Source organism: Tachypleus tridentatus, chromosome 2, assembly GCF_004210375.1.
Source record: "Tachypleus tridentatus isolate NWPU-2018 chromosome 2, ASM421037v1, whole genome shotgun sequence".
Taxonomy (NCBI): domain Eukaryota; kingdom Metazoa; phylum Arthropoda; class Merostomata; order Xiphosura; family Limulidae; genus Tachypleus; species Tachypleus tridentatus.
In genome coordinates, this window is record NC_134826.1 from 120,747,836 (window position 1) to 120,765,296 (window position 17,461).

At 28.4% G+C, this 17,461-nt stretch overlaps 1 protein-coding gene across 12 annotated transcripts in view; it reads right to left on the reverse strand.

Moving 5' to 3' along the window:
- The window catches only part of LOC143244968 (ras GTPase-activating protein raskol-like), a 147,909-nt gene that overhangs the window by 17,786 nt on the left and 112,662 nt on the right, over positions 1–17,461 (reverse strand). For 11 of the 12 annotated variants that reach the window (XM_076490591.1, XM_076490590.1, XM_076490587.1 and 8 more), the window contains 11 exons: positions 16,870–16,924; positions 16,487–16,604; positions 12,263–12,325; positions 10,541–10,637; positions 8,450–8,529; positions 5,758–5,820; positions 4,470–4,585; positions 3,594–3,742; positions 2,936–3,011; positions 2,393–2,483; positions 1,303–1,413 (listed from right to left, as the gene is read on the reverse strand). In XM_076490591.1, the coding sequence (XP_076346706.1) occupies positions 1,303–1,413; positions 2,393–2,483; positions 2,936–3,011; positions 3,594–3,742; positions 4,470–4,585; positions 5,758–5,820; positions 8,450–8,529; positions 10,541–10,637; positions 12,263–12,325; positions 16,487–16,604; positions 16,870–16,924 (1,019 nt within the window). The remainder of the gene's footprint in view (positions 1–1,302; positions 1,414–2,392; positions 2,484–2,935; positions 3,012–3,593; positions 3,743–4,469; positions 4,586–5,757; positions 5,821–8,449; positions 8,530–10,540; positions 10,638–12,262; positions 12,326–16,486; positions 16,605–16,869; positions 16,925–17,461) is intronic. The other variant, XM_076490589.1, reaches the window with a different exon arrangement.

Below are 17,461 nucleotides of genomic sequence, written 5' to 3' on the forward strand. Positions count from 1 at the left end.
TTATAAAATGGCACTGGCGTAATTTTAAAGAATGGATACTTACAGTATGTACCAAAAAAAATTGAATGTAAAATGCTAGTTATCACATTGGTTTCTTTACTGTTGCATATTCACAATAATTTGTGCAAAACTCTCTGAACTCACTATATTTAGATAGCATTAGTGTGTAAAGAGAAATGAATTTCTTGAATGTTTTAAGTTTGTACTCAGTGGGTGAGTAAGTGAATATGACTATGCATGCTACTCCCTCCCAATGATTTGTTTAAAGATGTTTTATAATTTAACAGCTTAGTAAGCTAAATATCTAAACATTCTGCTATGAAACTATATATTTCACATTTATAATTTTGCACATATTTTTTGTTGAGTTCAGTACTACTTTTAAAATCACTTGTTTGTTTTGTATTCTCATATGTAGTAAAAATTTGTTGTTTGTGATAGCAAATATTTTAAATACACATTAGAAAAAGATAGATGCAATGTTTAATTTCTAATTTGAAGTGTGATACTGATTGCATTTATAAAAAAAAAAGTCAAACTGTTCCAGTAGGATTGTTCCAAATAGTTTTTCTCTTTCACTTTTTTTGCCATCATCAACCTAGCCATGATGGAGAAAAAACAATTCCTGGCATTGAAAGCACAACTTCTGATATGTTATGTGCATTTCAACATATTATCAAAATAACTGAATCATACAGCAGAAAAAAGCAGGTAATCTGTAGATGAATCTCCTCTTACTCAGATGCTTTATAAATGTTCATAATCAGAAACTTACTAGACAACTGTACTGCTGTAATTTCATCAGTTTCTTATGAAAGCTACCATAACTGACTTATGGTTAAACACAACTACATTATGCAATGAAATGATCTAATTATAGACCATATTGATTGTTGGTTCAAAACTCTGCTGGTTAGAGGATTCATAATAACATATGAGTCACATAAAAAAATGTAGACAAAACTTCATCAATATTTAAGTTAATTTCACCAGTTGCTGCTTGGATTTCTAAGGTAAATTACAAAAAAAAACCAACAACAACAGGTAATTTAACCCAAAGTTTTATTCATTTCTTTGAACTGAGTGTTATAACAACTAAAACCAAAATATTACTCAATATAATGCAATAAGTGATTAGCACCAATAGTAAATGGTATAAGAAACAAGTTCTTTGTTTGAGGGTTAAAAATGTCAAAAAATTACCATAATTTATTAGGTACTTTCTTCCTATATTTATTCCAGATTAGATAATATCTCATTCTCATTAGATCTAGAATAAAAGAAATCAACAGAAAAACTTACTAGTTTATTCATCTTTGGAATGCAGTCTATCAGTTGGGAGTGGAGAATTGATAACTCTTTCCCAAGGTCAATCTGTTCATTGATGTTTTGTTTCTCTCCCTTATCTGGAGTCTTAAGAAAGAACACTATTAACAATCTTATTCTACAAACTGCAGGCATATGTTTTATTAGGCATGTACTTTTATACTCTTTTATGACAAAAATACATTTAAGGTTATATAACTTTTCATTCATGTTTAGTATTTGTTTTTTTCTTCATAATATAGAACATTCAATTTTGTTCACAGATATTTTATATAGTCAATATATTTAATTTCTACTTCTATTAAGAACAATATTCATTTATTTAGAATCCAACATTAAAAATGTATTTGCAAGTTCTTAATGAGAAATTCAGTTTCATAAGTATAACTGAGTACTGAAATTTTCAAGCTATTTTGGTCAAGCTAAGTCAACTGTATAAAATATAAAATTCTATTCAAACAAGTGATGCATCTTTAGGTTTGAATGACAGCAAATGTACATTTTATTAATGCATGTACTTTTTTATTCTATTGTGGAAAAAAAGGAATGTTTGAGGTTATGTAAGTTTTCTTTCACATTTAGAGTTATTTTGTTCTAATACAAAGAAATTTGGAAACAAATTTTGTATCATAACCCACTGATTCCTGGAGTTTTGCTCTGATTTTGTAAAAGATCTATGTTTATTTCATTTGGTTTGTATAGTAGCTAAGTTAGAGTGGAAAATTTACAAAAATATTTCATGTGTAAATCAACTAATGTAAAAGTGCTCTATACTGTTCATGGATGAACTTCAATTATCTCACTGCTACTCTATGATTATGTAAAATGTATATACAAATGCCATGTTAATGTAATTATTAAAAGCACTCAGAGCCAGATTCTATTTTTACCATTGGTTATGCTAAAACTATAAAATAAACTTTACTTCCCATTATTTAAACAAAATCTTCCATCCTTCCCCAATTAAGACATAAGCAATAAGGTGACTGTTGTAAAAATTTTTTCAGTGAAAAAATATCAGTCACTACACATAATTAATTTGGGCTAATAGCATAGTAGAACTCACAGAAATTTGCTGGAGAAAGTTCCTCATTTTGTCTTGTTGTTTATCTACAAACTGATTCAGGAATTCCATAAACTGTTCCTTCTCTCCAAACCTTAAAAAATATTAAGAATTGAATTTTGATATACCAAAAATAATAAATTCCTTTGTTTTAAGATGAATGTAAGTTGAATAAACATAAACCAAGTTATGTGCAAAGTTATGTCCATGTTTAGAATCTGTAAGATTGCTTATGATGGATGTATGAGGGTAATATTAGGCACTCTCTTTTTTAATTTTTTTTGGAAGTTTATATTTTTAAGCTTTATAGACTTCTTTAAAACTTATCTATTTTTGAACAAAAAATTTCTATTGTTCTGAGAGATAAGACCAACAACTAATATATCAATAAGAATATAAAAAAATAAAACAAGAGTGGTTATGAAGGTAATTAAAATCATTAAAATGGAATGAAATAATTGAAAGACATTGAGCTCACATTGGAAATTTCTCTAACTGCTGAATGATTAAGAATGAAAAGAAATAATCTAAATGTATCAATCTCACCTTGTAAAGTTTGCCAATGTCTGAATGGTTTTAGCAATAAGTGTTAAATTTCTTGCTGACCTGGGTTCTGGATACTCTATAAACAAGTAAAACATTACTAAATTACCAACGTAAGTTAATTACTTCTAGCTTCTTGCACTCCAGAAGAAATCTTCCAAACCAAGCACTTAAGAAGTCAAAAGTTCGTAGGAACAATTAAGGCCCTTTTTTTATATATGCAAAAAATGGCTCGTATGGATAGAGAAAGCTCTACGTAGAGGAGCGAACAACATTTCAACCTTCTTTTTTTTCTCTGTGAACCTGACAATGACCAAAAGAGGTTGAAACGTTGTTCACTTCTCTACGTAGTGCTTTCTCTACCCATACCAGCCGTTTTTTACATATATAATTTTCTCTACAAGTGGGTTTTCTTCTCATCATGGATTAAGGCCTTTTTTTGTTTTCTAGTTCAATGTAATGTTTATTTGACCATCCTGTTTTGTTTCAGTTTTATTGTGTGTATATGATTAATTCATTTTATTAGGATCAGAGGAACAAAAGACAATTTTCAAATTTACTCTTATTAATCAGAAACATTGCACGTTTTGATACAAATTCATTTTCATACTGCTTTTACAAAATCTTTTACTTAACAAATAATGTTGTGTAGAAACAATACCTTGTGTCAGGTTAAAAAGGCTTGGATACAAGATGGCTGGACACAAGAATCTTAAGAAGATAGAAGAACTTATGAGTTTATCACAAATGTGTTCTTTCTGAATGGCTTTGAGCTGGTTTCTATACTCACAAAATACTTCTTTAAATTCTCTGAAAAAGGTAAGGAATTCATTGGTTAAAATTAATATGTTTTCCACAAAGTCACATACAAATGTATGTACTTTAAATTTATTTACTTATGTTTGTTTAATATATATTTAAAAGTGCTAAGTTCTAAAGTAGCATTTTAATTTACATTAGCATAATGTATGTACACAAATTTGTTTAATATATTAAGTAGTTGTGTAAATATTCCTTATGTCATTTAAATTGTACAGACACACATTTGAGATGTAAAACATCTCTACTAAGATTGAAAACATGCCATACAATAATTTTATGAAGAGTATTATAGACTATTAATGTTGAAAACAAATCTTTCTATTTGCAACAACTGTTTTCAAACTTTTTCACTCAACTGACCAGAAAAAGCTTTGTAAAATACTAATAGATCAGTAAGGATCTATAGACTTATAGTAATGTTTCCTAATCTGGCTTCTTCAAGATGCTCCAAGGCTTACTTATTTTACAATAAACTAAAAAGGAAACAATAGTTTTAATCCATTCTTAACATGTGTAAAAATTATACATTTTATAAAATTGAATCCTTTATAATATGTTTTTAATTTTGTGGACTGCAGTTGGTCAGGGGACCAGCAATTAAGAACTATTAATCTACTGCATTATGCCACAAATACATATGTATGTTCAAAACTTCACAAAGTTTTTGATATTATTATTATTAATTAACCTTGAATTTTAAAAAGATAATACTCACAAGGGCAAATTTGGAGATGATCTAATAATCTTATCCCAAGCTTCCTCCACAAACCTTAATAGGTTTTTTTGTTGTTGCTGGAGTATGCTTTCATTAGGAACTTTGCTAGTATCTACCTGGGAAGCAAAGAAAGAAAAAGACAATTTTTTATAGGAACTTGTCTAAATCTGTTTATTACACATAAAATGGAGTAACTAACATTGAAAGCTTTTGTATATGAAAATACATGTATATGTTTCTCAATAAATATGTAAACACAAACTGGAATTATTACATATATATCTTATCATCCTCAAGTCCTCCATTTAATCTTAGACTGGGTGTTACAACATTCAAGACACAAAACTGTCACTACATTTCCAGAGAAACATCAACTTTTATTCAATTCAACAAACTGTCCTCTTTCCTAAACAGCCTGTACTGCTCTGCATGAAAGACGACAGTGCATTCCTGTCATCATTACAACTTAGAGATACAAGAACGAATACTGCAAAAACATCATGTATACTGTGCATAATTAGTGGCCATTGTTGCAACAACTACATTGCTTGAATACTGTGCAGACCTAGCAGTCAATATTCCAAAAACAATATTGCTTGCATACCTAGCAGTCAATATTCCAACAACCACTTTGCTTGAATACTGTACAAACCTAGCAGACAATATTGCAACAAGTGCACATTTCTTACATACTGTGCATACCTAGTAGTCAATACTGCAACAATGTGATTACTGTACTCACCTAGCAGTCAGTTTTTGCAACAACTACATCTCTTGTATACTGTGCATACCTAGTAGTCAGGTCAGATCCATTTAAAAGTGTAACTATTTGTTATAAACTTGTAAATAAATAATTGTAACAACTTTTATGTTTCATTATTTTTCTAAAGATGAGTAATTTTGTGGTGAATGTTATCTGTGAGACAACATTGGATCTATTTGTTAACAGTATACACAATGAGTCATTTAAATCTGGAATGTTTATGTGAAGTTAGACTGTTTTACAGCTTCTGACAGAAAATATTATGAAATTATACAAGATATTTGTTTTCTGAACTTGATTGAAAAAACAAGATAGAAAATGCAAAACACTGGAAGGTTAAATATTAATCAATGTAACTGTATTTGGAGACAAATAAATAGTTATAATTTGATACTTTCCTTTAATATTTTGGTTGGTAAATAAATAAATAGAAAATCCAGTTTTATCAGGTTGAGAATAAACACAAATATGTTACTCTGTAAGATACAAGATAAAGTTTGTGAGAAATATACAGCAATATCTTACCTCACAGTCATCTTCAAAACTTAAAATGTTTGTTATAAAATCTTTCAAGGTATCTTGCAAGTACTGCAACACAGTTATATAATAAACACATTTTATTTCCTAAAGTTATACAGTTTATAATAACTAAAACATCCAATATATATTTATTAAATAAAGTAAGTACTGATGATCACGAAATTAGTCCTATCTTAAATCACACATATTAATGCATATTTAACTGTTTTACATGAAAATCCATATTAATTTATTAGCCATATGACTTTTGACATATTCTCTTATTCTTTTCCATATTTGACAAAAAGACTACATTTTCTTGAAACATAAACAACCAGAATATCCAGTAGATTCTACACATAAATATTAACAAGAGCAGTTTGCCAAAAGTAGCTTCAAAGTGCAGTTTAATTGCTACAGTTGATATTGACTAGCCTGAATGTAAAAATCAAGTATTTCTTGAACTTAAGATTTTTTCAGAATATATGTGTATTTGCAATTGATAACTGCTTGTGTATCTTTAAATTTAGACAAAAGTATCAGAAATATACATAACTTACTTCTAAACATATTGAATAGTGGCATTTGTGTTTATGTGGTCTACACATAAATATTAACAAGAGCAGTTTGCCAAAAGTAGCTTCAAAGTGCAGTTTAATTGCTACAGTTGATATTGACTAGCCTGAATGTAAAAATCAAGTATTTCTTGAACTTAAGATTTTTTCAGAATATATGTGTATTTGCAATTGATAACTGCTTGTGTATCTTTAAATTTAGACAAAAGTATCAGAAATATACATAACTTACTTCCAAACATATTGAATAGTGGCATTTGTGTTTATGTGGTTGATGGTACCAAATCTAATTAGCATCTGATGTTGAAACTGGAAATCAAGTTTTGAAAACTCACATATGTATGAAGTTGCAATTTTATATATATAATTGAATTTTTATACCCTCAATTTTCATGTGGTGTAAATACCTAACAGATAGACTCTCACCATGATTATATCCTGGAATACAAAAAGGGTTGACCACAATTTATGATACTAATCTACATATCTAATCATCTTGCCCTAGGGTCTTTGACCACACTTGTAAATATCCTAACTCTTGTTACAATTCAGTGATTTCAAGAGGAGATGGTGCCTGACATTTTCCTCTTCTGAAAGGATTACATTATAGAACTTTCAAACATAACATTTCATATGTTCTTTCAAAGAAATAGACAGCTTTAATACTGAACCATAATAGTAGAGAAAGGGAAAGTATTATTCCATTAAAGAAAAAAACAGTCTGTTCCATAACTAGTCACAATTCACACAACAGACATAGTAAAGAAAGTTGAGTTCAAGAAGTAACCTATGGACACAGTAATAAGTCCATTCAAGCTACACGAGGGATCTCCTTTGGAATTATGACCAAGATAATTTATATAGATTTAAGTCAACATATGTGACACAAGCAAGTTTTTTTCAAGTTTCTCTCAAAGCACTAGCTGAAGGTATATTAACAAGTCAGAAGTAATGGACAAATGGAAGTGTGCCATCACACTGGATGAAACATATATTTACTTAAGTACCTTCAAATGTTTGAGAGCAGTTTTTTAATGCATCCTGCAATTGATAAAATATTAAAAATTGATAATGATAATATCATAGAATCATTTCCGTGGCTTTTATGGTAGTTCCAGGTTGCAACTGTAATAGTATTTAAACACATTTAGAGTAAACAAAATGTCAATATACTACTAGGCTAATGTACTGACACTGATATAATGTGAGAAAATACAGTCTTTATACAAACAAAGAATCCATCTGCACATTTGAGTCAACATGTCAATTCCCTCACAAGAGAAATAAAATAGTAATTCATGCTATATCACTTGCAGACACCTCTACTGGACTTCCCCACCTTTATTTGTTCAAATTTACCCTCAGACTTTGTCATACACAAACAGTTTGATTTAAAAAAAAATTAGAAAGGAGGAGGAAACACTGAACTCATTTCAATGCACAAAAACGTCCAACAATAAAAACTTATATTGCAGAGCAATAATCCACAGCCAAGTCCACGATATAAAGCAACCACACTGATGAAGTAGGAGGCTTATAACACCTAGACACACAATTTTGTATCATTACTGTAAAATGTGAATATACTTCTGTAGATAATCATTAGTTTATGCATATCATATTAAGAAAGAATAAGTAAAATTATTTAACGCTTTCTTATCATGCATTTTCACACACAGGCACTTGAGGTAAAAATGTTCTACTGTTAAATATGTTTTGTGGCAATTTGTATTCATCGAAACATATTTACATTTTTCTAATTATTTAGAAATTTTTATTATATATCTAAAAACTAAAATAGTCTATTGTAGGTCCAAATTTGGAAAATAAAGTTTAGTTGTGCAAACATTTCAGTATATCTGTGTTAGGACTGATGCAGTAGTAATTTTTAGTTATTCCTTGTTCTTTAAGTAAAGCACTTGGAGAAAAATAATAATAAAAATAACAGACAAGAAACATACTTCTAGGTTGAGCAACTATGAGAGAGTTTAGGCATTTTCAAGATACTCATTAATAAACTGTAATGCATACATATTTTATCATAATGAACATTTAGTTAGTAACACACATTAACCCTAGATTTTCAAATTACCAATATATCAATATTTTATCATATTCCTCACCTTATCTCCAAGTAGCTTCATGTAAGCTTCAGATGCTTTTGTAGCAAATGAATTCCCACGAAACGTTAGATGTTGATCATCTTATGAAAAGCAAACAAAAGTTACTCCATCAAAAGCCTTTCTTAATTCTTCAGTAGTATCTAACAGGAAAAACATGTAGTGGCAAAACAAAATGTTTCCTCAAAAAAACAAAACAAACAACTTTCAGTTGTTCAAGTGTGTAGACATTGAAATAAAAGTTGTTTCACACAAAACCCTTCTTACCAATTCAGTATGAAGGAAGCATCTTTAATAAGTATGTTAAAGAAAAAGAGTTTTATCATATATACAGGAAAGTAGGAAATAAACAAAATAAAATGATGATAATTTTGGAATACATGTAATTGTTTTTTTTTTTTTTGGTATATAATCATTGAATCTTTAGGATTTTATTAACTATCTGGACGTTTCAATTTCTGGCCAAGGGCATTTAATTCATTATTCAGCCCTTTCAGGATATTTATGCAGAAAACATGATAACCCTGAGTGTTCCTCAGAAAACCTGGTAAAATTTCGTATACAAGGAATGAGATAATTATAATTACGTCTTTCTAACAAAAATGTTATCTGTATATAGTAGTTACTTTAACAGTGCAAGGTGATTTTCATTTTCAGTATAAAATAATTTTTTTCATTTCATAATTTTCATATTGCATTTGAATAACCTCTAGAACCTCCTAAATTAATATTGATAAATTTTTAAAGCAAGTGTTTATATTTTATTTTTCATTTTCTATATTATGTCACTAACTTTACATATTATCATTAATGTATAATGCAATGAAATGACTAAATATAGCAAAGAAAAAAAAACATACAAACCTTTTAATATTTTGTTCAATATCTTTAAATATATTGTTTTGGTTATATTAGTAATTTCAGGTTGTTTTTTTTTCTTTTCACATATAGTTAATTTTTAATGTTTTATTTTCCTTTCTTGTTCTTCACCATTTATTCTTTATCTTGACACATGCCAACAGTGCCACTGAAGCATACTGCAGTGTCTCTGGCATATAGACCACAATCCTTTTGCAAAATTTTTGTGCATTGCATAATATCATAAGCCTTGAAAACTGATACAAAGTATGATGCATATTTAAAAACCTTTTACCTCTCAGTTATGCATTTTAAACATAATTAATAATTGTAAATTTTATCTATAACTACAACATATTTAGGTAAGAAACAACTGTAAGTGCCTATAGTTGATCATGCAGCCAATAATACTGCAGTCAGTTACATGTACTTCATGATGAGAACTTGTTGCCAATTTTAAAATAACCATTGTTGTGTTATAGTGTAATTAAGCTTTTTCTAATAACTATAAACATATATAGGTAATTTTACATATGACCTACAGAACTCAAATAAGTCTGTTGAAGGTGGTGGGTGTGGCACCAGTCAGGGTTTGAAAAACTTTATTACTTGTTTCAACTGCATTCATTCAGAGAGCTTTGAAATACACAAGTCAAAAGGTTATTTAAGCAACTTACAGTATAGCTGTACATCTATGTAAGTACCATTGTATTATTTAAGATATAGAGTGCCAAAGTAGAGAATTTTGATAGTTCATTGGTCATACATCTGAAGTTTTAAGTAGTTTTTAAAGGTTTCTTTTGAAATAAAGGACTTAAAACTTAAATGACATAGGTCTTCTGAACATAACATATATACTAATTTTAATTTAAGTCACATAAATTGGTGAAGGTGTTTAATTAAATTCTAAATGCAACACAATGAATTGCACAGAAAAGTGTTTAAAGATATACCCCTGTTTAAAGGGTTAACAGTACTGAGCAAAGATGATAAAAACTATCAATGTTTTTCATATATCCTATTACAACATCTTTAGACTTCTATGCTTCTAAATTGAACACTTCTGGAAAAACAGATAAAAATCTGTCAAATATTTTCAGTTCTATTGTTTTCAGTGTTATGGTATATTCTCCAGATGTACAATAACTATTATTAACTGAGGTAAGAACTTCTAATAATTTGTCTTATTTAATTAAAACATGAACTTAAAATATTCCAGATACAGACAAAACTTACCAATTTTTTTAACATCTTCTATCACAATGTTTGTAAGGAATTCTTTTGCCTTATTTTCTTTTTGCATGATACGGACTAGAATAACTGCTATATCTTCCTGCAGCATTGAAATACATTATTAATTAGATCAAGAAAATTAATATTTGTATATTTACAAGAAAACTCATTCATTGAAACCTAAATGAAAAAAAAACACATCATCACTATAAAATATGATTTATTTATGTGAAAAATATGTCATTCTCTCAAGAAAACCAATATTTTACTTTATAGGTGTCCCACCTGCTCAATTTTCAGCATGCACCATAATGGTTTTAAGTATATTAATTCCAATTCTTGATTAGTAACTAAACATACACACAAAATTTTTGTGTAATGATGATGGTTTTATGGATTTATTCTCAAGCTGTATCTTTCACGTGCAGTTTGTGGTACCCCTAGGAGCCCAAGAGCATTCTATGAAGGGCCCATAATTATAAAGATCAAGTTAAAATATTAAAATTCAAAATATAAAAAGAAATTGTAATACATTTTATTAAATTAAAATAATGTTTTATTTGACAATTTTATCAACTTCTTCAGATAGGCCTATCTGGAAGTGGACTCGCATAGAAGTTTCTCTGTTTCATGTAGGATTCTGTGATATAAAATTAAAAGTACAACTCATAAGACACAATTATCAATTATTTGAAAACAATTTAGTATTTTTATATTACCCTAGTAACTTGTTTTTTTTTAGTTATAGTTTTTACATTTGTATCTGAATAATTTGAAAGAATTTGTACAATGAAATTTAGAAATCCACAAAAACGTTGGTTATGATCTTGAGTTTTAAATAATGTTTGGTAGCAATATTTTTGTAAGAGAAGACATATGAATCGATAAATGAAGTTGACTGAATCTAATTCTGAATGTCATGTAAGTGTTTATTGAAGATCAAATTATGGCATATCAGTAATTTAACAGGTTAAATATAATTTATTTGCAAGCCATAAATAAAAGACTGAGAAAATTAAGTTTTAACATAGTATTATGTGGAATGAGATTTAGAGCTAGAAGATACTTTCTTATAAAACTATTTCTTTTTCCAGAAATAGCATGTTCACAGAATACAAATATTAGTTGTTTATGGACCATTTACAGTTTTAAGCTCAAAGGTTTGAAAGTATTTTAAACTTAACTTAGAACAGAATTGGAGCCTCAAATGACAAACAGAGCACCATCACTTTAACAGAAAACACGTTTGGGTTAAAGTTGGAGCTGAGTATGTATACATACACTTGGAAAACTGCACACAATATACAACAAAAATAACAAAATGAAATTTAAATTTAAAACTTAATATAATTTATATAATCAAACCTTATCATTAAGCTTAGTAAAAAGCCACAGAGTAAGTAATCTAAACAACTACACAGTTTCATTTTCATAAAACCAGCTGCTGCTAAAGTTTATGATAACAAATAATATAAATTTATAGGCAGGAAATGGAAGTTGAGATATGAATACAGTTGTAAATTCACTGAAAGCTTTGTAAAAAATAAACTTGCAAGTTCTCAAAACCTGTGCTCCAACCTCTGATATTCATATAATCTTTGAACCACCTTCCACACAACCTTATGAAAAATCCAGCACAAAGATAAAGAGGGGGAATATGTATACAATGATAAAATTTTTGAAGTTTCATCACAAATAATACTAAATAAGAAACATTATTTATACCTTGACAAGCACTTGAACAGGCTCTAACATCTCGGTAAGTGGTTTGTTCTTAGAACACAGGAACTGAGAAGAAAATATATATATATATATACAATATTTGACTACACTTGTGCTTCACAGGTTATTAGAGTTAGTTTTAGATACACTACTGAAGATGAATTCACTAAAAACTATTACCATGTTTTTGTAATCAAACCAATTACAGTATTAATTATTGTGGAAAAATTAATCATTCTAGTAGCATGATATTTATTTCAAAAAACAGTTTTCTTTCCAAATCTCTGCTTTAAATAACAGTAAGATAGCATGTATAATAAAAAATTATTTAAGATGGTTTTATAAGCTTCACAACATATGTATAATATCTCATTATATTTATTAATGTTGACTAAAACGATTTATTTCTAAAATTTAGTGATTTATTCAAATATATATTATAATTATATTTCTAGATTGATTTATCTAAAGATTGTATGATCTCAAATGTGGGTACAAAGGAAAATTATATTTATAAAAGTTACTTAAGCTGTTTCTGTGTTACATGATTATATTTAAATATTCTTATTTGTTTTTCACTATCAGTTCATTATTTGAACATAAATATATATTTATCACCTAAAAGTTGCATTTATTTTAGAAAAACTACTCTTGATGGCAAATATATGAAAAGCTAATTAACTTTTCTTAATATAATCAATTTTTCCAGAATTGTAATTTGTGTTATGTTGGTTATATAAAAATATGTAAATTTTAAAAAATTTTAGTTCTAGAATTAACTGAAATTCAAATGCCTAGACTTTATTATAAACAGAACCCTAACCTTTTTCATGCTGAGTGAAATCATCTTATTTATTCATTCCTTCTGCCATCTAATGATTAAACTTGTGAAATATTTAGTTCATAATCCTCAATAACATTATGGGAGGCCATTCTACCACCATAACCTTCTTATCTATTACAAGTGAAGCAAGTTACATACATGACAGGTTTTTCTAACACAATCTTTACTTATACTACATGTTAAGTAATTTAGCCATGGGAGCAGTGCCTGATCAAAACAATTGTAGGGTCTAGGACACCTGTTTGTAGGTCCTATTAGATGTGTTAGATAAATTATAGATATATAAATTATAAATTCTGGTTTGAAATTTAATATTTTATATGCATATATTGTATACTTGCTGTTTATGTGTGTTAACACACTGTAGTTAAATATCGGCTGTATATTTAAGTGGATGAGAGTACACAAACTAATGCGTGTATACAAAAATATATCATATAACTTAAAGATGTAATAAAGTGTTTACAGTAAAATGTATATTTCATGTTTTTTGTGCTGATTATTTTTTGGCCCTCTAAGATTAACTTTTAAGGAAAATTTTCATGGACCCATAGTTTTCATAGGCCCTGGGCACTGTGCCTAATAAATAATCTATACCTGCATGGAAGAGGCCTTTCTACCTGTATAGCAGTGCTGGATTAAGGTATAAGCTAACTAATCTACAGCTTAGGGCCTCCCAATATATAAGGTCTCTTTGACATCTCTAAACAAGAAAAACTGGCTCCATTTCAATTTTTTTATCATATGAGGCCTCTTAAAATTGACATAGCTCATGATCTCAAAATGTCTTAATCTGGCATTACAATATAGTCGTCATATATATTATAAGTGAAGTAGGTTAACTATGTGAGAAGCCTTTCTATCAACATAGTTTTTACATACACTACAGGTGAACAAGGTAAACTACAACAGAGACCTTTCTACAGATATAGTCTTCACATATGCTACAAGTGAATAGGTTACTTCTTGTGCTAGTCTAAAATTACTCCATTTATTTTGAGATATAATGATGTTGACAAAATGGCAATAGGAATGATTTTATCTATAGGGAAGTACTTACTAAAATTTCATTATTAAGGTTTTAATTACATATTCCTTAGATGTTTAGTAACCTAGGAACATGACACTGAAAAATGACTGAAGTTTTCAGAAGTATTAAATGAGAAGATAACATTTGTGCTGGGCAAGGAAGTGAATATATTACATCACTAAGTAAACCATTCCATAACTTTACAACTAATCAAAAATAATTTCGTTGAAGAACAAGTCTGCATTTGTGCTATCAAGTCATGAACTTCTGAAAGTTCAAGTTCATATTCCAAGCTTTTTCATTCTGCCACTTTTAGAAGAGTGCAGAAAGCAAACTTATAACACTTTTGAACTTTGAAATTAATTCACCTCTGAATTCTTCTTTGCTCCAGAAAATGAAATCAAATAAAAACTTTGAATTTTTCTTTGTAGTTTAAAATTACTGAAAATTGTGTAACTATTTCTTCCTTCTTTCTATATGGTTGATGTTTTTCCTCATAGAGAAATACCTAAATGACTCCAAATAAGGCCTAATCAGTACATTATAGAAGTTTACAATAACGTTTTTGCTCAGAAATTCAAATTTCTATATAGAGAATCAAGCACTTAATTTATGTTTTTCTTAAAGTGAATTACAAGATATGACAATAGAATAACATTACCAATAATACCTAAATCTTCCTTCACTCCCGCACAATAATATTTTTTCTTTCTTTCCAAACTACAAGTGCTTAAGTCTCATTTTTGCTAAACTTTACACTTTTTAAAAACGAAATTTGTCTTGAATAAATATTATCAAAAGAAGAAACAACATCAGTTCCAAAAAAGGCAAAATATGGAATCCACATCAATCACTGGGGAAAATGCACTAAGTCAGTTTTGTATCTACTATGCACCCTTTTGATTTACAATAAACAATTAAGGTAACAATCTGTTTCCTGTGAGGCATCTTATCAAAATTTTTCTGAAAATCTAGATACACAGTATTAAGTAGGGTATTGATCCTTACCCAAGAAAAAAACGTAAAAAAATCCAGGAATTTGATTAGGCAAGAAAACATTCTTCTAAACCCATAATGAAAATTGTTAATTAAAAGTAAATATTTAAAAACTTTTTCTAAATGATATCTGGTGATATTCCAATGTGTGTAAAAAGAAGAGCAGTCAAACTAATAAATCTATATTCTTTCAAAAGTAAACCCCAAACAATTAGCTTCACTAAGGCTACACAGTTGCAACTATACCATGGAATGAATATGGAAGCTGTAACCAGTTGATCTTCATTTAGATATAATTTTATAGAACAACAACAGATATAATAAACACGGATGTTCATCAAGTACCTTTATCACAATTTACCAAAGTTGCAAAGCATCTAACATTTGTGAGAGATGGGACAAATTAAAGACAAAGGGAAGGCCTCAAGCAAATTTTTAGTAGAGTCCTTAAAACTGAAAGTCATAAGTAAGTTCAATAAAATTCAATACAATTCATTAAACAAATTTTGAGCAATACCCAAACCCAAGAAATGGGTAGATAATGTATGAAATACTTATTCTCATACTTATAATAAGTATAAGGGTAGGATAATGAATTTGTTGTTAAATAGTAAAGCAAATTTTTATAAAAGAAAATGCTGTAAGAAGGTGTTAGTGAAAAATTACAGAGTAATAGGTTTATATGAAACAAACATTTTGTTGTTATTGATTCAATTACAAACATATGATTTTCAAAGAGACATCCAGATTTGATTATGTTTTTCATTTGTATATTAGTTGAGGAGAATATCTTGGGGAAATTGTACTTATTTGTTTTCCCCTTGCCCTCATAATCCACTCCTGTATGATAGTGTCCAAGTATACAAAAATATGATGAAAGTTTGACAGTATGAACAGAAATGAAGAAACAAAAAAAGATCCTACTGAAATACCATATTTATTAATGAATAAATTATATACTTAAAGCAATATGGTAGAATGCCAGCAATGTTTAATTTATTTTACAACATATAAGATTGTTTTTCTCACTTTATTTATTTATAAAAAGAAAAACTGTATGGCCCTACGTTATGACATATGAGAAGACTATTTACTGTTGGAAAGCTCTCCACTATGGAGATTAGCTCAGATAAAAAGTATACTATTATATTATTATTTAGTGACACTAAAGAAGTTTGAATTTTTGTTATGAGTTTAAATGAACTAATCATTAAAGACATCAAATCATTTAGACACACCTAGTAACATGAAATAAAATGCATATATTATATTTATATCTCAAATCTTTATGTACACCTTTTGTTTTGAAGTAACACCTACTAAGAGTAAAGTTTGAAGACAATATTTATCGACATACCTCTCTAAAATCTTTGTACATGTCAAAAGGTAGAATGTTCACACTCTGAAAACGGGCCTTTATTCTAATAGAAGGTGGATCTTTAATGCCAGAATTTTTTTCTAATCTGACTTTGTATCTAACATAACAGAAAATAAAACAATTATCACTAAAGTAATAAATATAATAAACTATATCTGTCCCAACAATTGATTCATATTACCACTTGATTTACAAATTGTTTATTCAACTTAGTTTGAATAATTTGATCACTAAATAAATAAAACACCGAAAAAAGTATTAGCACACACTTGTAATTTGTTATTTTTGTTGCAAATGCTAACAACAAACTATGTTATATTCACACAATGTAATGTTAGTATTCACACAGTTTTCATTACTACCTGCTTTCTGTCAGATGTTTTCCACTAATCACTTCTATAGGAATTTCCAAAGAACCTAATAATGCATTAAATAATGCATGTTAAAATAGAAAATTACAGTAATAAGGTTTATTTATCAATTTTATATTTTTTGTAAAAAAAATGCTGAAGAATCATTCTTAAAGCTGTATAGTAAAAGCTAGCAAGAATGTTGTCTGTGTGATAATTTAAATTTACATTCATGCTGTTTAGTGTGACACATGAATTGATGTTCATTTGAAAAGTTTCTTTATAACCCTTGAGAATATCATAACCCTGCATGAAAAAGTTTAATATTCCGACTTTTTGGCGAAATAAATAATGAATAAGCAGTTATGAACTTTTTTTAAGCTGGGTAAGAAAAAGACAAAATAATTCTATATGAAAGGAAGTTTAAAATGGGTCATGCTCTATACGTATAAAGTGCTGTTTTGGTTGATCTATGAACTTCTCCTGGTTCTTCAGAAATTTGTAACAGCCATTTTCTAACCTCAAAACCCTTATGAATGATCTTGTTATATATATATATATATACCACAAAACACACACACACAGGTATCATTGTTTTATATGG